Source organism: Ranitomeya variabilis, chromosome 6 (assembly GCF_051348905.1).
Source record: "Ranitomeya variabilis isolate aRanVar5 chromosome 6, aRanVar5.hap1, whole genome shotgun sequence".
In the NCBI taxonomy this organism is placed as follows: Eukaryota; Metazoa; Chordata; class Amphibia; order Anura; family Dendrobatidae; genus Ranitomeya; species Ranitomeya variabilis.
The window spans coordinates 344,852,608-344,874,198 of record NC_135237.1 but is presented as its reverse complement, the minus strand read 5'-3'; the positions used below and the strand labels follow the sequence as shown (position 1 = coordinate 344,874,198).

At 42.3% G+C, this 21,591-nt stretch overlaps 1 protein-coding gene across 1 annotated transcript in view; it reads left to right on the top strand.

Moving 5' to 3' along the window:
• The first annotated feature begins 310 nt into the window (after positions 1–310).
• The window catches only part of ADTRP (androgen dependent TFPI regulating protein), a 115,284-nt gene continuing 94,003 nt past the window's right edge, over positions 311–21,591 (top strand). Inside the window, exon 1 of the mRNA XM_077267660.1 lies at positions 311–511. Within this exon, the coding sequence (XP_077123775.1) occupies positions 359–511 (153 nt within the window). The 5' untranslated portion in view covers positions 311–358. The remainder of the gene's footprint in view (positions 512–21,591) is intronic.

Genomic DNA, 21,591 nt, shown 5'->3' with positions numbered 1-21,591 from the left:
AACAACATCTTATCCAACAAAATGAAAAATCGCAGGCTTGAGAAATTGTAAGAATGACCTTTTCATGTAACAAAATCTAAAAAACAAAGACCCTAATTGTTTCAAATACAGTTATATAACTTTAATCTTCCCTGATCTTCCATGAAATCCTCAGAATGAAGTAAATTCCTCAGAATGAAGTAAACTTTCTTGGACGCTGTGATCACCAGCATATGCAGAACTATTTGTCCCAAAGCTGATTTCTTAATCAGAGCAAAGCACCGCACTCCTCAGCAGTTTCGATGAGACAGTACAGATAGAAGAGCTCTAGGGACAGCTGGAGTTTAGTCACTGGGCCTCCTTATCAGATTGCTTGATCATGGCCACTGCTGCCATCCTACTGTACCACTGCTCTGCTTTCATCTGGTACTTTTTCCTCACTTACTCTCTTTTAACTGTCAGCGCAACAGAACAGCCGGATGGAGTTTTCTTATATGGTGGGCAATGGAAATACTTAACAGTACTTAATGTGGTAAGTGTTATGTTTCATTAACAGTCTTTGACTTCAAGCATACAATCTAATAATTCTTCAGTTTAAGGCTAGATCATAAATACTTTTTTTGTCAAGTTTTATTGCAGTTTTTAAAATGTCATTATTAGGAAAAACTAAAAGAATATTTAGTGAATAGTCAGCATATGCACTGCCAGACTGTCCTATACTATCTTTATTGCCAAAACACAGGAGTCATACATGCCGCCGCTCTTCCCTATAACCCTTAATACTTCTCTTGTTAGGCTGCGTTCACATACAGCCATCACGCTGTGGCTGAAAACTGCAACAGTCCTGTGTTGCTGCAGTCTTTCCACTGTTTTCCGACACAATAACTTTGTTCTGCAAGGTTAGAGTGCATAATTAATTCTTAAACACCTGCAATTTCATAGGGCCATTTTGATCAGCTGGATGGTTTTCTGACCACTGTCCCTTTATGAGGTTATAACTCTGGAACGCTTCAACGAATCCCAGTGATTCTGACATAGTTTTCTCGAGACATATTGTACTTCATGATAGTGGTAAAATTTCTTTGATATTACCTGCGTTTATTTGTGAAAAAAATGGAAATTTGGCGAAAATTTAGAAAATTTCGCAATTTTCCAACTTTGAATTTTTATGCCCTTAAATCACAGAGATATGTCATACAAAATACATAATGTGTAACATTTCCCACATGTCGACTTTACATGCACAATTTTGGAAACAAAATTAAATTTTGTTAGGGAGTTATAAGGGTTAAAAGTTGACCAGCAATTTCTCATTTTTACAACACCATTTTTTTTTAGGGACCACGTCATATTTGAAGTCATTTTGAGGGGTCTATGTGATAGAAAATAACCAAGTGTGTCACCATTCTAAAAACTGCACCCCTCAAGGTGCTCAAAACCCCATTCAAGAAGTTTATTAACCTTTCTGGTGCTTCACAGGAATTTTTGGAAGGTTTAAAAAAAAATGAAATTTAATTTTTTTTCACAAAAAATTTACTTCAGCTCCAATTTGTTTAATTTTACCAAGAGTAACAGGAGAAAATGGACCCCAAAAGTTGTTGTACAATTTTGTCCTGAGTAGTGTTGAGCGATACCTTCCAATATTTGAAAGTATCGGTATCAGATTGGATCAGCCGATATCCAAAAAAAATCGGATATCCCCGATACCCGATACCAATACAAGTCAATGGGACACAAATATCGGAAGTGATCCTGGATGGTTCCCAGGGTCTGAAGGAGAGGAAACTCTCCTTCAGGCCTTGGGATCCATATTCATGTAAAAAATAAAGAATAAAAATAAAAAATATGGATATACTCACCCCTCCGGCGGACCCTGGACCTCACCGCTGCAAGCGTCTGCCTCCGTTCCTAAGAATACAGAGTGAAGGACCTTTGATGACGTCGCGGCTTGTGATTGGTCGCGTGACCGCTCATGTGAACGCTCACGCGACCAATCACAAGCCGCGACGTCATCGCAGGTCCTACACTCACTGCATTCTTAGGAACGGAGGCTGCCGGTTGCACCACTGAGGTCCAGGGTCCGTCCGAGGGGTGAGTATATCCATATTTTTTATTCTTTATTTTTTACATGAATATGGATCCCAGGGCCTGAAGGAGAGTCTCCTCTCCTCCAGACCCTGGCAACCATACGCACCGCACACGCCTGGGAACTTATAGGAACTTCCGATTCCGATTTCCGATATCACAAAAATATCGGAACTCGGTATCGGAATTCCGATACAGCGAATATCGGCTGATACCTGATATTTGCAGTATCGGAATGCTCAACACTAGTCCCCCGATACCCCATATGTGGGGGTAAACGACTGTTTGGGTGCATGGCAGAGCTTGGAAGGGAAGGAGCGCCATTTGACTTTTCAATGCAAAATTGGCTGGAATTGAGATGGGACGACATGTTGCGTTTGGAGAGCCACTAATGTGCCTAAACATTGAAACCCCCCACAATTGACACCATTTTGGAAAGTAGACCCCCTAAGGAACTTATCTAGATGTGTGGTGAGCACTTTAACCCACCAAGTGCTTCACAGAAGTTTATAATGTATAGCCGTAAAAATAAAAAATAATATTTTTTCACAAAAATGAATTTTCGCCCCTAACTTTTTATTTTCCCAAGGTTACCAGAAGAAATTGTACCCCAAATTTTGTTGTGCAATTTGTCCTGACTACGCTGATACCCCATATGTGGGGGCAAACTACTGTTTAGGTGCATGGCAGAGCACGGAAGGGAAGGAGCGCCGTTTGACTTTTCAATGCAAAATTGGCTGGAATTAAGATGGGACGCCATGTTGCATTTGGAGAGCCCCTGATGTGCCTAAACATTGAAACCCCCCACAAGTGACATCATTTTGGAAAGTAGACCCCCTAAGGAACTTATCTAGATGTGTCGTGAGAGTTTTGAACCCCTAAGTGTTTCACTACAGTTTATGACGCAGAGCCATGAAAATAAAAATTATTATTTTTTCCCACAAAAATTATTTTTTAGCCCCCAGTTTTGTATTTTCCCAAGGGTAACAGAAGAAATTGGTCCCCAAAAGTTGTTGTCCAATTTGTCGTGAGTATGCTGATACCCCATATGTGGGGGGGCACCACCGTTTGGGCGCATTGCAGAGCTCGGAAGGGAAGGAGCGCCATTTGGAATGCAGACTTAGATGGATTGGTCTGCAGGTGTCACGTTGCATTTGCAGAGCCCCTGATGTACTACCTAAACAGTAGAAACCCCCCACAATTGTCCCCATATTGGAAACTAGACCCGCCAAGGAACTTATCTGGATGTGTTGTGAGAACTTTGAACCCCCAAGTATTTCACTACAGTTTATAACGCAGAGCCGTGAAAATAAAAAATCATTTTTTTCCTACAAAAATGTTTTTTTAGCCCCCCAAATTTTTATTTTCCCAAGGGTAACAAGAGAAATTGGACCACAGAAGTTGTTGTGAAATTTGTCCTAAGTACGCTGATATCCCATATGTTTAGGTAAACCCCTGTTTGGTGCACGGGAGAGCTCAGAAGGGAAGGAGCACTGTTTTACTTTTTCAATGCAGAATTGGCTGGAATTGAGATCGGACGCCATGTCGCGTTTGGAGAGCCCTGATGTGCCTAAACAGTGGAAACCCCCAATTCTAACTGAAAGCCTAACCCAAACACACCCCTAACCCTAATCCCAACCACACCCCTATCCCCAACTCCAACACACCCCTAACCCTAATCCCAACCATAACCCTAACCACACCCCTAACCCTGACACACCCCTAACCCTAATCCCAACTGTAAATGTAACCCAAACCCTAGCCCTAACCCTAGCCCTAACCCTAATCCTAATCCTAGCCCTAACCCTAACCCCAACCCTAGCCCTTACCCTAACCCTAGCCCTAACCCTAACCCTAGCCCTATCCCTAACCATAGCCCTAACCCTAGCCCTAACCCTAACCCTAGCCCTAACCCTAATGGGAAAATGGAAATAAATACATTTTTCAAAATTTTTCCCTAACTAAGGGGGTGATGAAGGGGGGTTTGATTTACTTTTATAGCAGGTTTTTTAGCGGATTTTTATGACTGGCAGCCGTCACACACTAAAAGACTCTTTTATTGCAAAAAATATTTTTTGCGTTACCACATTTTGAGAGCTATAATTTTTCTATATTTTGGTCCACAGAGTCATGTGAGGTCTTGTTTTTTGTGGGACGAGTTGACGTTTTTATTGGTAACATTTTCGGGCACGTCACATTTTTGGATCGCTTTTTATTCCGATTTTTGTGAGGCAGTATGACCAAAAAACAGCTATTCATGAATTTCTTTTGGGGGGGCGTTTATACCGTTCCGCATTTGGTAAAATGGATAAAGCAGTTTTATTCTTCGGGTAAGTATGATTACAGCGATACCTCATTTATATTTTTTTTATGTTTTGGCGCTTTTATACGATAAAACTATTTTATAGAAAAAATAATTATTTTTGCATCACTTTATTCTGAGGACTGTAACTTTTTTATTTTTTCGCTGATGATGCTCTATGGCAGCTCATTTTTTGCAGGACAAGATGACATATTCAGCGGTACCATTGTTATTTATATTTGTCTTTTTGATCGCGTGCTATTCCACTTTTTGTTCGGCAGTATGATAATAAAGTGTTGTTTTTTGCCTTGTTTTTTTTTTTTCCTACGGTGTTCACTGAAGGGGTTAACTAGTGGAACAGTTTTATAGGTCGGGTCATTACGTACACGGCGATACTAAATAGGTGTACTTTTATTGTTTTTTTTATTTAGATAAAGGAATGTATTTATTGGAACAATATATATATATTTTTTTATTTATTTAGGAATTATTTTTTTTTCACATGTAATTTTTTTTTTAACTTTTTTACTTTGTTCTAGGTTGGACATCACAGTAAAGTGACAGATCGCTGATCTGACACTTTGCTGTGCACTGTGTCAGATCAGCAATCACACAGGCACAGCAGGGAGGCTTCCCGACACCTGCTCTGAGCAGGCGCTTGTAAGCCACCTCCCTGCAGAACCTGGATGCAGCCCTGCGGCCATTTTGAAGCCGGGGCCTGCAGGGAGGAGACGCTCAGTACACGGTGAGCACATCGCCTTGTACCGAGGGTCTCAGGGAAGCCCGCAGGGAGCCCCCTCCCTGCGCTATGCTTCCCTATGCCCCGGAACGCTGCAATCATGTTTGATCGCAGTGTGCCGGGGGTTAACATGCCGGGGGCGGTCCGTGACTGCTCCTGGCACATAGTGCCGGATGTCAGCTGCGATAGTCAGACGTGCAGGTTGGCAGAGGACTCCGCCGTTAGGATTGTAAGTCCAGGCTTGGGACTGCAGAGGAACAAGGTCCAAAACATAATACACAAGCAATGAAACAGAGCAGGTGCTGGCTTTATATACAACTTTGGCAGGAAGCAAGATGGCCGACGTGAAACATCAAGATCCATGTTAACTAAGGGCAAGTCTAAGGGCAAGAGAAACAGATTCCAGGACTAGATACTGACATTAATCCCACCTCAAGAACGGCCTCCGGACGACCCAAAGCCAGGTTTGCCAGGGTACCTTTGATGGAACTGCTCAATCAGTCGGGAGGCGTTAATATTGTTCACGGGTTCCCAGGAATTCTCCTCTGAAGAATAGCCTTGCCATTTAATCAGATACTGCAATCGATTTCTGTAGATTCTTGAATCCAGAATCCTCTCAACGATGAACTGCTCTTGACCATCCACAAGAACGGGATCGGGAGGAGGAGATGAACGTCCTGGAAAAGGATTTGGTACTACAGCCTTTAGGAGGGAAGTATGAAAGACAGGATGTATCTTCATTGTTCTTGGGAGTTTTAAGCGACATGCAACAGCACCTACAAGACCACTGATCCTATAAGGACCGATGTACTTCTGTCCCAACTTAGGAGAAGGGATCTTCATCTTTAAATTCTTTGTAGCTAACTAGACTAAATCTCCTACCTTAAATTTTGGTGTTGGTTTGCGAAATCTGTCAGCAGCATTCTTGTACCTATCTTGTGCGGAACCCAAAGTCTCTTTCAGAAGTTCAAGGTTCTGTTGAAGTGAAGAGATCCTGTCGGCAACTGCTGGTAAAGATGTATCTACCGGTAATCTGGGAAGAATGCTAGGGTGATAACAAAGGTTAGCGTAGAATGGAGACTGCTTGGTGGAGGCACTCTGAGAGTTGTTATAAGAAAATTCAGCCAATGGGAGTAGCTTTACCCAATCATCTTGCAAATGGCAAACGTAGCAGCGAAGGTATTGCTCCAGTGTTTGATTGGTACGTTCTGTCTGCCTGTTGGACTGTGGGTGGAAAGCAGAAGATAAGTTAACTTCCATGCCTAGTGCCGAACAAAAGCTTCACCAAAACTTTGAAGTAAATTGAACTCCACGGTCCGAAACAACTTCATCCGGAACCCCGTGCAGACGAAAGATGTTCTGGATAATTAGATCAGCAGTGTCCTTCGCAGAGGGTAAACTGGACAAGGCATGAAATGGGCCGCCTTGGTCAGGCGATCGACCACCACCAAAATTGTACTCTTTCCCTCGGAAAGGGGCAGTTCTACAATAAAGTCCATAGAAATGGATCCCCACGGGCGAGACGGCACCGGCAAAGGCTGTAACAGACCAGTAGGGGAGGCACGTGGGACCTTGAATTTGGCACATACCTCGCAAGATGAAACGTACTTCTGAACATCCTTCCGAAAACCTGGCCACCAGAAGAAGCGAGATAAGAATTCTTGAGTCTTCTGAATTCCTCTGTGCCCTGCAACCTTAGAGTCATGAACCATTCTCAACACTCTTAACCTCATGGCTTCAGGAATGTAGAGGCGCCGTTCCCGGGTCCAAACTCCATTCCTAAAAAGAAGGCTTACCTCATCAGATGGATGAGACAGGAAAAGATCAGAGTTGTAAGCTTCTTTGATGACCTGCAACAAATATTGGTTATGAATGACACCTACAAAATTGCAATCAGAAAGTATGGTCTTAGGTGGAGCATCTGGAACAGTGTCAGTAGAGTACATCCGGGATAGAGCATCTGCTTTTCCATTGCGAGAACCTGGTCTATAAGAGATTGTAAAATTGAATTGGTTAAGGAAAAGACTCCAACGGGCCTGCCATGGGGTCAGGCATCTTGCTGACCTGATGAACTCAAGGTTGCAGTGATCCGTGAGGACAATGATCGGTTGTGAAGCTCCTTGCAGAAGATGTCGCCACTCCTTGAAGGCGGCGATGATAGCCAGTAATTCTTTATTTCCTACATCATAGTTCTTTTCGGCAGGAGACAGTCGCTTGGAAAGAAAAGCACAAGGATGAAGTAAATTCTTCTCACCTGTTCTTTGGGACAGTATAGCCCCGACGGCACAGTTTGAGGCATCTACTTCAATAATGAAGGCGAGTTCCGGGTCAGGGTGGATCAGTACTGGTGCTGACGTGAACTTGGTCTTGAGTCGAGATAATGCTTCTTGGGCTTGAGGGGACCAAATAAATGCTGTCTTCTTCTGTGTCAACCGGGTGATGGGCGAGACGATGTCAGAGAAGTTCTTGATGAAACGTCTGTAGAAGTTAGCAAATCTGATAAAACGTTGGACTTCCTTGACGTTCTTGGTGATTGGCCACTCCTGAATTGCCCTGATCTTGTGGTTATCCATACTCAGACCCTGTGGAGAAATTACATAACCTAAGAAATGGATCTCCGACTTGTGAAATTCGCACTTCCCCAGCTTGATGTACAGATGGTGTTCCCTCAAACGCTGCAAGACAGTCTTGACATGTTGCTGATGTTCCTCCATGGAGCTAGAAAAAATCAGAATGTCATCCAAATAGATTACGACAAAAAGATCAAGAATGTCTCTAAAAATATCATTTACTAGGTGTTGGAAGGTTGCCGGGGCATTGCAAAGTCCAAATGGCATGACCAAATACTCAAAGTGTCCATATCGAGACCTAAATGCTGTTTTCCATTCGTCTCCAGGTCTTATACGGACTAGATTGTATGCCCCGCGTAGGTCCAATTTTGAAAAGACCTTGGCCTGCCAAACTCCCTCGAGAACCTCCGGAATTAATGGCAGGGGGTAGCGGTTCTTGATGGTTACCTTGTTAATTTCCCAGTAATCAACACAGGGTCTGAGAGATCCATCCTTCTTTTTAACGAAAAAGATGGGTGCACCGGCTGGAGAGGACGAGGGGCGTATGAACCCCTTAGACAGGTTCTCGTCGATATATTCTTTGAGAGTCTTGAGCTCAGGACCGGACAATGGATAAATATTTCCAAAAGGAATGGTAGCAGCAGGCAGAAGCTCAATTGGACAGTCATAAGAGCGGTGTGGTGGCAATTTGTCTGCATTCTTTTTATCGCACACATCCGAAAATTCTTTATAAACTGTCGGTAACTTTAGGTCCGATGGTGGGTCGCCCGGAGATGGATCAATCGAATTCACAGAAGTTACCTCCTTAGCTGGGAAGCGCAATCTCTTTGTCTCCCAGTCAATGATGGGATTTTGAGCCTGCAACCAGGGTAAACCCAAGATAATAGGGAAATGTGGAGAGGAAATCAGAAGGAAGGGCAATTTCTCCTGGTGATCATCTCCCATGAGGACCTTCAGTGATTCAGTCTGCTGGTCTACTGGCCCCGAGGTCAAAGGGGATCCATCCACAGTCTCCATCAGAATTGAAGATACTCTCCTCGGTGATCGGATTCCATATTTCTTAGCAAAAGAAGTGTCCATGAAGTTACCGCTGGCCCCAGAGTCTATCATGGCGGAACTGTTCACCCAACGGGAGTCAATCCAGATCTAGATAGGGAGGTAACAATGTGAGTCTTTTTTTTTATTGACAGGGTATGAAACTGCAGAAGATAGAATAACAGCATTAATGGTTAGTACCGTTTCGGATGTAACAGAGTTCATATCTGAAAAGTCATAATCCGGAACAGTTGCTGCAATCTCGGGTGGCCCTGATTCGGAAGTCACGGAGTATGATTCAGAGAAGTCGCATTCTACCACGGCTGCGGTGGTCCTGCGAGAACGACTGGGGCAGTTGATAATAAAATGTCCTTACTTCCCGCAGTAAAAACACAAATTCTCCTTGAAACAAAATTCCTTCCGTTCATCACTTACTCGACTTCGTAGGGAATTTACCTGCATCGGCTCGGGTGCGGACTCCTGAGGACTTGAGTCTGGAATCTCCTTAGGAAGAAAAGGAAAAAGCGATTTATTGCTGCGGTTCATCTCAGTCCACCTTTCTAGTTTTCGTTCGGAGATTAGAGCGTCTAGGCGAATACAGTGATTGATGAAATCTCCTAGAGCAGTGGGAGCCTCCGCACGTGCAAGCTCGTCCTTGATAGAACTGGACAACCCCTTCTTAAATATTGAGTACTTCGCTGCACTATTCCAGGTGGTATCCTGAGCCCATCTTCTAAAGTCCATAGCATACTCAGTCACTGGGCGTTTACCTTGACGCAAATTCAGCAGGGCCGTCTCCGCTGTAAGGCCACGGTTCGGATCGTCAAACGTCTGCCCCATGGCGGCGATAAACATATTGAAATCATTCAGACACGCATCCTACGATTCTATCAGAGGGTTTGCCCAGGCAAGAGCCTTGTTAGTCAGCAACATGATAATAGTCAATACTTTGGATCAGTCCGTAGGAAACTGTGTGACATGTGCAGCAAAGTATAAGCGACACTGGTTGAGAAACCCACAATATTTGTCTCAGTCGCCACCAAACCTAAATGGCGGTAGTTTGGGGATGGCAGGAACAGAAGCCTGAGGTTGTGCCTCCAGAGCTGCAACTCGACCACGCAATTCCTGAAGGGTCTGACTGAGCACTTGTATATCATATTTAGTCTGCCCCTCTAGGCCTTCTATTCTGCTCTTCCATGTCTGCACGTCAGCATGTACAGTGGCAGTGATATTATTTAGCTTCTTAACACGCACCTCTAAAGTCTCTGACCCAGCGGCATCCATTTTTTAGGCTTGTGTATCCTGTCACGATACTAGTGGATACAACTGGACACCAGTGGCTAGATCAAAGAGACTGCAGACACAATGGTTTGAACAAGCAAGATTGTATTTGTGATCTGAATGCAATATAGCATGTAAGTCCAGATAAATGTTCAGTCAATCTGATAAACAGTAATAGCAGAGCTGATACTCTGCGACACAGCATGCAAAGTCACTGAGCAATGAGTGCACAAGACACAGTCTCTTGCAGAGCAGAGGAACACACTAGCTGGCTGGAGTTCTTACTTCACCGCAGGTATGGTCAGGCAGAGGTTTCTGAAGTCAGGTGTTTAGCAATCACTTGGTCAGCAGGCAGGGATCCAGACGTGCAGGTTGGCAGAGGACTCCGCCGTTAGGAAAGGACCCACAGGGATTGTAAGTCCAGGCTTGGGACTGCAGAGGAACAAGGTCCAAAACATAATACACAAGCAATGAAACAGAGCAGGTGCTGGCTTTATATACAACTTTGGCAGGAAGCAAGATGGCCGACGTGAAACATCAAGATCCATGTTAACTAAGGGCAAGTCTAAGGGCAAGAGAAACAGATTCCAGGACTAGATACTGACAGCCTGATGAAGAGACCTGACTAGCCTCGAAAGCTTGCAATGTTTTACCATCTTTTCAGTTACCATTAAAAGGTATCAACCACTGAGGACTCTCAATCCTAAATAATTTTTGTAGGCAAAGCTGAAAATGTCGGTGGAAGGATATCCCAAATGTTTGACCCAAGTCATTCGGTACCAAATACTAATGAAATGTATGAAAACTTTTGACTTTTGCAGTAATAAAAATGTTTAAAACATTCTTTCTCTCTCATTATTCTGACATTTGGAAAATGTTAATTAATATGCTAATCCTAATTGACCTGAAAGGGAAAGGTTTATTTTGATTTCATACATATGTGTCTTTTTATATAGTTTATGTAAACTTCAGGTTTCAACTGTATTTACCTCCTGAGCAAGTGTCTAATTGTCTGTGAGAAAACCCAGTGTACATCACCAAATTACATTGACATAATTTCTTAACTGCCATGTAGAGCATGTCCAATGACACAATATACTAATCTTAGTATCTCTCTGTAGTTTGAAAACTTATACTGGTAGGTGAGTCCAATGTGTTTGTCCTGGGTTTGTTTGTAGTGACATAGTATTCTGATTCAGGTATGGGTCCAATATTGTGAGAGCGTTTCAGACAATTGTGTCTCTATAAAGTCTGCAAGTTTCCGAGACAATGCTGATTGATAATGTCCCTGGGAGCTACAGAAGTCTACGTAGATCAATATTCCATCTTGATCCTTTTCTTTCTCAGGAATAAGTTGCTACTCCACCTGGGCTCCTAATTTAGCTACAGTGGGGGAAATAAGTATTTGATCCCTTGCTGATTTCGTAAGTTTGCCCACTGACAAAGACATGAACAGTCTATAATTTTAAGGGTAGGTTAATTTTAACATTGAGAGATAGAATATCAAAAATAAAATCCAGAAAATCACATTGTATAAATTATATAAATGTATTTGCATTTTGCAATGAGAAATAAGTATTTGATCCGATAATAACCATTAAGCGTTCTGGCTCATACAGACCAGTTAGACGCTCCCTATCAACTCATAACCTGCATTAAAAACAGCTATTTTACATAGTCACATTTATAAAAAAAACTCCTGTCCACAGACTCAATTAATCAGTCACACTCTAACCTCTACAACATGGGCAAGACCAAAGAGCTTTATAAGGATGTCAGGGACAAGATCTTGGAACTGCACAAAGCTGGAATGGGCTACAAAACCATAAGTAAGACGCTGGGTGAGAAGGAGACAACTGTTGGTGCAATAGTAAGAAAATGGAAGAAATATAAAATGACTGTCAATCGACATCGATTTGGGGCACCATGCAAAATCTCACCTCGTGGGGTATCCTTGATCATGAGGAAGGAGAGAGATCAGCCTAAAAATACATGGGTGGAACTTGTTAATGATCTAAAGGCAGCTGGGACCACAGTCACCAAGAAAACCATTGGTAACACATTACGCCGTAAAGGTTTAAAATCCTGCAGTGCCCGCAAGGTCCCCCTGCTCAAGTAGGCACATGTGCAGGTCTGTCTGAAGTTTGCCAATGAACACCTGGATGGTTCTGTGAGTGTTTGGGAGAAGGTTCTGTGGTCAGATGAGACCAAAATTGAGGTCTTTGGCATTAACTCAATTTGCCGTGTTTGGAGGAAGAGAAATGCTGCCTATGACCCAAAAAACCCCGTCCCCACTGTCAAGCATGGTGGTGGAAATATTATGTTTTGGGTGTGTTTCTCTGCTAAGGGCACAGGGCTACTTCACCGCATCTGTGGGAGAATGGATGGAGACATGTACTGTAAAATCCTGAGTGACAACCTCCTTCCCTCTACCAGGACATTAAAAATTAGTCGTGGCTGAGTCTTCCAGCAATTTAATGACCCAAAACATACAGCCAAGGCAACATAGGAATGTCTCAAAAAGAATCACATTAAGGTCATGGAGTGGCCTAACCAGTCTCCAGACCGTAATCCCATAGAAAACTTATGGAGGGAGTTGAAGCTCTGAGTTGCCAAGCGACACCCTCAAAAATCTTAATGATTTAGAGATGATCTGCAAATAGAGGTGGACCAAAATTCCTCCTGACATGTGCGCATCTTCATCATCAACTACAAAAAAGGATGACTGCTGTGCTTGCAAACAAGGGTTTTGCCACCAAGTATTAAATCTTGTTTGCCAGAGGGATAAAATACTTATTTCTCACTGCAAAATGTAAATAAATTTATATAATTTATACAATGTGATTTTCTGGATTTTATTTTTGATATTCTATCTCTCATTGTTAAAATTAACCTACCCTTAAAATTATAGACTGTTCATGTCTTTGTCAGTGGGCAAACTTACAAAATCAGCAAAGGATCAAGTACTTATTTCCTCCACTGTACTTATTGCTGTCAATTAGTGCATATATGATACTAATTATTCCCTTGGATTTTCATCACTACTACTGCAACCATATTAGAAATTATGAATCTAAAGAAATAGTGATTTAAATAAGTAGGTAATGCATTTTTTCCAGAAAGAAATGTAATGAGTCACAGCCTTTATTTTCCACCATGATTGTGTACAGTGATGTTACACCTAGTGTTCCTAGTGTATAATAGTCTTTCAAATTCATTGTATTTAATGGTTAAAAGTAGAGATGAACGTTTCAGACAAAATTTGAATTTGCCTGCTCACCAGATTTTCCTAGGAAATTCGATTTGCAGGAAAGTTATTTTCCTCTTATTTTATGCCCTTTATTATACTCTGGAATATCTCCTTTCTCTAGAGCATAATAAACATAAAAATTTAAAAAATAAAATAAATCTTCATACTCACCTCACTGCTCACCTCTTCAGCCCCCCTGCTCCTCACTGTCAAGCATCAGGTCTTCGTTGCATCTTCTGATCACCACTCACGCTGAAATCTGTGCAAGCACAAACAAGGGCAAGGCGCACACCATGACTTCATAACCCTGTGACCTTTTATGTTCTTGTGCAAAATCCTCCGGGTCCTAATCTATGCCGGAAGTCCTCACCCAACATAAGAAGGCATTTCAGCTCAACAGTGGCAATCTTAAAAGGTGACATGGGCCAGTCAGGTGATGATCAGAGGTTGGAGAGGTGAGCAGCAATGTGAGTATGAACATTTTTTTTTAAGCTTTCGATATCGTTTTATGGTTAAAAAAAAATGGCATCCAGCAGCCTGTATGCACGCTCACCATGCAAGGCTCCATTGCTGAACAAAAAGCATGTTTAAGTGCGTTTAAAGTTTGCTCAACAACATTTAGACAAGCCTGTGAACTATTGAGAGACTATAGCCTGATCAAATGAGAAGAACATTGAATTCTTTGGATGCCATAATATGCTCAAAAGGCACTGCATATCACCCCAGAAACACAATACCAAATACTCAAAGTGCGCAAAACCACATTCAAGAACTTTATTAACCATTCAGGTGCTTCACGAGAACTAAAGCAATGTGGAAGGAAAAATGAACATTTTACTTTTTTCCCAAAAAATTTACTTTGGAGCCAATTTTTTAATTTTTTACAAGGGTATCAGGAGAAAATGGACCACAAAATTTGTTGTGCAATTTCTCCTGAGTATGGCAATACCCTGTATGTGAGGGAAAGCCACTGTTTGGGCGCATGGCAGGGCTCAGAAGGAAGGGAGCACCGTTTGACTTTTTGAACGCAAAATTGGCTAGAATCAATGGTGGCGCCATATCGCGTTTGGAGACCCCCTGAGGTACCTAATCAATGGAAGCCCCCAATTCTAACTCCAACCCTTACCCCAACACACCCCTAACACTAATCCCAATGCTAACCGTAATACCAACCATAACCACAACCCTAACATAACATAGTAACATAGTTTTTAAGGTTGAAGGAAGACTTTAAGTCCATCTAGTTCAACTACTCGTCCAACAAAAAACAAGCCCTATCGTGGCCATATTGAAAAATAAAAAATTTATGGCACTTGGAGGAAGGGGAGTGAAAAACGAAAATGAAAAAACGGAAAATCGCCCAGGGTTGAAGGGGTAAAGCGTGATCATCATACTGTGAACAGATTTGTGACATATACAGAGTACAAATAAGGGAAGGTTTCTGCCAGACAAATTCATCAGATTAAAAGAGCAGCTGCTAAAATACCATTATCAAGCAGCAAACAGGTATTTGAAGCTGCTGGGATCTCTGGAGTCCCACAAACTTCCAGGTGTAGGATCCTCCAACTTTCAGTTGTGCATAAACCTACTATTTGACAACATCTAAACAGGGCTCTCAAGCAAAGATGATTGCAGTGGGCCCAGACACACAGTTGAAACCAGAAGTTTACATACACTATATAAAAAGACACATATGCATGTTTTTTTCTCAATCAATGCCACATCATGTTTCACAGTTGGGATGGTGTTCTAAGGCTACTTTCACACATCAAATTTTCGCCGTCAGGCTCAATCATGCTAATTTTCAAAAAACCGGATCAGGCGAATGTTGCCGCCGGATCCGTTTTTTTTCCCCATAGACTTGTATTAGTGCCGGATTGCACCAGATGATCGTCCAGTTTTCGCCGGATCCGGCAAATCTGCCGTTTCCGGTCTCTGAAAAAATGTCCATAGCAACGTTTTTTTTTCTCTGGTGATAAAGCAAGAAGCGCCGGATGCGGCGCTTCCGGCTGTTTGGTAGAATGGAAGCCGGAAAATGACGGATTCCGGTGCCGGATTCCATTTTTTTAAACTGAGCATGCTCCAAATTTTTTTTATCCAATTATCTGAATATGCTAGTCGGATACGTCGAAAAAACGGATCCGTCGCATCACTTTTTCACAAATCCAGATCCGTTTTTTCCAACATTCGCCGGATTGTGCCTGATGCAAAAAACCTGATGTGTGAAAGTAGCCTTAGGCTTCCAAGCTTCTCCCTTTTTCATCTAAACGTAATAATGGTCATTATGCTCAAAAAGTTAAATTTTAAATTCATCAGACCACAGGACATGTCTCCAAAAATTAAGGTCTTTGTTCCTGTGTGGATTTGCAAACATTAATCTGGCTTTTTTATGTTTCTTTTGGAGTAATGGCTTCTTCCTGGCAGAGTGACCTTTCAGTCCATGTTGATACAGAACTCGTTTCACTGTGGATATTGACACAATCTTACCAGCTTCCGCCATCATCTTCACAAGGTCTTTTGCTTTTGTCCTTGGGTTGATATGCACATGTCGGACTAAAGCATGTTCATCTCTGGGACACAGAACCCATCTCCTTCCAATATGATGGCTGGACAAGCTGGACAATTGTACTTGCGTATAATTGTTTGTACAGATGAACAAGGCACCTTCAGGTATCTTGAAATTGTACCCAAGGATGAGCCAGATTTGTGCAAGTACTCAATTTTCTATCTGATATCTTGGCTGATTTCTTGAGACTTTCCCATGATGCTACACACAGAAGCAGTGTGTTTCAGGTGTGCATTAAAATACATCCACAGGTGTGTCTCTAACTCAAATGTTACCCAAAAAAATATCAGAAGCTTCCAAACATATGACATCATCATATGGGCTATCCAGAATTGTTTACAGGCATAGTAATCTTAGTGTATGTAAACATTTGCCTTTGCAGTAGGTAATAAAAATGCCTTAAAACATTATCTCTCATTATTCTGGCATTTGGCAAATATTAATAATTATGGTAATCCTAATTGACCTAAAATGGGAAAGGTTTATTCTGATTTCATGTCAGTTATTGAGAAAATTGTGCATATGTCTTTTTATAGACTGTATGTAAACTTCTAGTTTCAACTGTACATGAAGACTAATTTTAAAACAGTGTTGTTTACTTATGAGTGCCATGCAACCTTGGATGATCCATATCTATGGAGTAATTTATGGATAGTGGATATCTACCATGTCCTAACAAGGCTGCAACAACATGGAACGAGAGCTGGTTGCCCCTCCAGAGTCCCTGAAAATGACCTCGGCAAAGTGTATAGAGTTTCTGACTGACCACTCTCTTCCATGGTGCAAAAAAAGAACTGTGCCATTAGTAGCAAAATCATCTTCATGCATGACAATGCACCATCTTATGATGCTAAGAAAACTCATTGGCTGCTGGGCATAAAAGGAGAGAAACTTATGCTGTGGCCACCATCCTCCCCTGACCTCAACCCTATTGAGAAACTTTGGAGTATCCTTAAGCAAAAAATCTATGAAGATGGAAGGCACTTCACATCAAAACAGCTGCTCTGGGTGGGGGGCTATTATGTCATGTATGTGGGAGGTTGTTGAAAATAGATAAAAGTACAAATGGGATATCTTTGGTACTGATTGACTCTGGTAATCCTCTGATGCGGAGATTATTTCTCCTGTTTCTGTTTTCCAAATCATCAAAGTTTTGTTGAAGTGAGCATAAATGCAGGGACTGCTTGTGCACAGTGTCCTGTAAGACCTGTATAACTGACACATTGTTCTACTGAGGTTTTTGGGGTTTTGCATCTGGATCGCCCCCAGAGTAGGGCAATGGGGTACTCGGCATCGTGTCCTTCGGTTCGGGGGATGTCTTGGTGGCTGACCCGGTCCGTGGCCCTCAGGGGTGTCCAGTAAAAGAGTTTATATATGGGAAAGGTGCAGTACAGAATGAGGAGATGGGTTTGCAGTCTTTTATCTTGTTTACAGAAGACTTCAGATGATATCCTCAGCCCGGAGCACCAGATGACAGGGTAGGCAGAGTCCGGTCAGTCTGAAGGCAATTCCAGAGTCCCCTTGTCCAGGTGGGAATTCAGTAGCCTTCCTATGCGCCACTATACAGTAGGTCCTTAGTGCATTAGCCAGTAAGGTCCTCACTGATGTTATCTCTCTCTCTGTTCCCTGTGGTCGGATAGAACAAACCCGTATGGCCGGTGACTTGAGACTTTGGTTAGGGACTCTAGCACTCCCCGGCCTCTGAGCGGTGTCACCGTGCCTCCTGGGTATACAAGGGCAGACAGACAACTTGGAATCACCTGCCCTGCCAGTCTCTGAAGCAATGCGTAGAGCACTTACTTCCACGGTGCACTGGCTACCGGATTCTGCGCCTCAGATGGAAGCAGCTTGCTCCTGGCTGAACTCCCTCTGATATTCCTCTCCTGTGCTCTGCTTTCCTGCACACTCTCTGCAATATATTCACTTTAGTGTCTTCTTCCAGGATTTGTAGCCCTTCAGGCTCCAGGACTCCTTCCTCTCCCTCTGTCCTCCTGACAGGAACTGAACTCTGACTTCCTCCAGCCAGGATGTTAAATAGGGGAGTTTACCCTAAACAGGCTTAGAGCTCCCCCTTCTGGTCTGGAGTGTGAACATGTTGCATGTGTGTGATACCTGAATGTGGTTGTCTTTCATTGCCTTCAGACATGACATCACTTCTCCCCCTGAAAGGATAATGACATCACTGCGACGACCAGGACACTGGGGCATCGCACATCAACTCTAGAATTAAGAGATGAGAGATCTGATCTGAATTGTGCAAACTGCTGTTTACACTAAGCCACCACCTGAGAAGTCGGGGCTGCAATGTGACCATTAGTTGGAATTGTCTGGAGAAGAGCCCGTAAATCTGCTTAGAATGCAGGCCTGTCATCATCACCATAGGTGTATTTGAGGGGTAGTGGCCTTTCTGTATGAGATTCATTTTGTGTTGTGGAGTCGCAGCGATCAGGCTTGCAGAAGGCTGATGTCCTGCCCAGTGTAGCCATAGTTACAGAGGGTTGAGAGTGTTGTTGAAATGGTAAAATGTGCACAGCATTTAAAGGAATAGTAACCACATTGTTGAAAGTATTTCGGACCACCTCAGGTCTTTCAGCTGAATGTGGTGATGTGCATCCACTGCTGCACTCCCCTTTCTCCTGAGGTGAGCAAGCTTGATCCCTCAGTAGATAAATAAGGGGAAGTTGTGGGGATGGGAGCATGAGGAGACTCCTTGTGTAGGGTATTTTGGCCCAGCTAGATGTTTCACCCAGCATAGTAGTGGGGGTCCCCAACGACTGTGTGTTCCCCTGATATTGCTGGCCCAGAGTTATATGATTAAGGGAATCAACTCAGTCATATCCAGCCATGCCCCCCCCCCCACATTAAATATTTTTAGTGGGTTAAATTTCTCACTCATACACTGTACCGTCTTCTGAGACAAATTTAATTGTTATGTAACCCTCAAAAAAACTTGTTCCAAATTTATTCGTATTATATTGCAAAAACGTAGACTATTCCGTGGTCTAGAGTACATTGCATTGGTATATAACCCTCAAAAAACTTGTTTAAAAATGCGTCAGAATTATACTGCTCTTCCAAAGGGTACCGTATTATGTCTTCTTGGGTGCATTTCGGGGGAATCTGACATCCAAAAAATTGTGCAAAATTTTGTCGGTATTATATTGCTCACCCATAGAGTATTACATGTTCTTGGGTACATGTTGGTGGTTGAACCCTCCAAAAAATTGTTCCCAAATATATCTGTATTATATTGCTCACCCATACACTATTACGTGTTCTTGGATCAATTTTGTTGCCCATATAACCCTCAAGAAACTTGTTTAACCCGTTTCTGCCATCCAACGTACTATCCCGTTCATGTGCCCTGGGCCCGTCTGACTATGGATGGGATAGCACGTCATGAGTGATCAGCCGTGCTCACGGGGGGAACGGGGCTGATCGTGGCCGGGTGTCAGCTGATTCTCACAGCTGACACCCAGCACTAAGTGCCAGCCAGCGGACCGCTCCCAGCACTTTAACACCAGGAATACTGCCATCAAACATTATTCTGGCTGTCAGCCCCTCTGCCTTTGGATCGGAGACCCTGCGGCATGCTGCGGGGTCCCAATCACTGCCATGGTGCCCAGATGTCATCATGATGACTTCCTGGTCTCCAGACCTAAGAGACTTCCTGTCATGTGCAGTGATGACCAGGAAGTCTCTCAGGTCAGTGTAATAGAAGCTGCAGCGCTGGCAGCTTCTATAGCATGAAGATCAGCATGCTATAGAAGCTATCAGCCTGCACAAAAAAATGTTTTAAAATAATTGTAAATCTCAATTTCTGATCTCAATTCCAGCCAATTTTGCATTGAAAAGTCAAACAGCGCTCCTTCCCTTCTGAGCTCTTGCCATGCACCCAAACAGTGGCTTACCTGATGTATGGGGCATCAGCGTACTCAGGACAAATTGTGCAACAACTTTTGGGGTCCAATTTCTCTTGTTACCCTTGGTAAAATAAAACAAATTGGATCTGAATTAAATTCTTTGTGAAAAAAAGTTAAATGTTCATTTTTTTTAAACATTCCAAAAATTCCTGTAAAACACTTGAAGGGTTAATAAACTTATTGAATGTGGTTTTGAGCACCTTGAGGGGTGCAGTTTTTAGAATGGTGTCACTTTTGGGTATTTTCTATTATATAGACCCTTCAAAGTGACTTCAAATGTGATGTGGTCCAGATAAAAAAAAATGGTGTTGTAAAAATGAGAAATCGCTGGTCAACTTTTAACCCTTATGACTTCCTAACAAAAAAATATTTTGGTTCAAAAATTGTGCTGTTGTAAAGTAGACATTTGGGAAATGTTACTTATTAAGTATTTTGTGTGACATATCTCTCTGATTTAAGGGCATGAAAATTCAAAGTTGGATAATTGCGAAATTTTCCAAATTTTCACCAAATTTCCATTTTTTTACACAAATAAATGCAAGTCATATCAAAGAAATTTTACCATTATCGTGAAGTACAATATGTCACGAGAAAACTTTGTCAGAATCACCAGGATCCATGGAAGCGTTCCAGAGTTATTACCTCATAAAGGAACTGTGGTCAGAATTGTAAAAATTGACCTGTTCATTAACGTGCAAACCACACTTGGGGGTAAAAAGGTTAAAAATGTATAAGTATTATATTGCTCAAGGCCAATGGTAGAAAAAACGCCAAAGCACTCACCGATCTTGCAGTTGCAGGAATGCTTTATTACTTCATACAAAAATCATCTTCACGGCATACGGGAGGACGGGCAAAGTGCAGGAGTGCAGCGGACGAGACAACGGCCGTTTCGCGCCCACTAACGGCGCTTCAACGGGTCCCGTTGTGACCCGTTGAAGCGCCGTTAGTGGGCGCGAAACGGCCGTTGTCTCGTCCGCTGCACTCCTGCACTTTGCCCGTCCTCCCGTATGCCGTGAAGATGATTTTTGTATGAAGTAATAAAGCATTCCTGCAACTGCAAGATCGGTGAGTGCTTTGGCGTTTTTTCTACCATTGGCTTTGATATGGACTTTCATGTTTCCACGCTAGCACCGCCGGTCTCCACCGCTCAGTCTGGCACCTTCTGACATACTCCACGCTGCTGTGTCCTCTCATTCAGTGGAGCTGTGCTGCTCTAACTCTCCCTCCTCTCTTATTATATTGCTCATCTATAGTCTTTTAGTAAAAAAGTCATTTACATATTCTTCGTTAGATTTCAGTGGTACGCTTAAAAATGTATCGGTATTATATTGCTCATCCATAGACTTTTAGTAAAAAAGTATAAAAAAGTATTTTACATAAACTTTGGTAGATTTCAGTGGTATATAAGCTTAAAAAAACTAGTTCAAAATGTTATCTGTACTGTATTGCTCACCTATAGACTATTCCATGGTCTGAGCACATTTCGTTGGTATATAACCCTCAAAACTGCGTAGCCTTTATGAGTCTAGGAGTACCAATATATGACAATTTGAGCAGAATGAGTATGAGGTCATCCTTTATGTCTAATGCAGGATGTGTCTGAGTCCCTAATTTTTGGCAGCTCTTGCTTCCTTCATAAATGAAACTAAAATTTTCTATTTCTTTAAATAAAAAACAATTTTGGTTTATTTAAATGAGAGATAGATATATATATGTATATTTATTTTAAAAAACCTTTTAAAGTTTGGCCTTATATACAAGTCATTATAAAGGAAAAAAATATTCTGAACATTTTTTTCCCTGTAAAATGCAATTTCTCGTTGGTTTGGAATGATTTATCGTCACTCGTTAAAGTGGA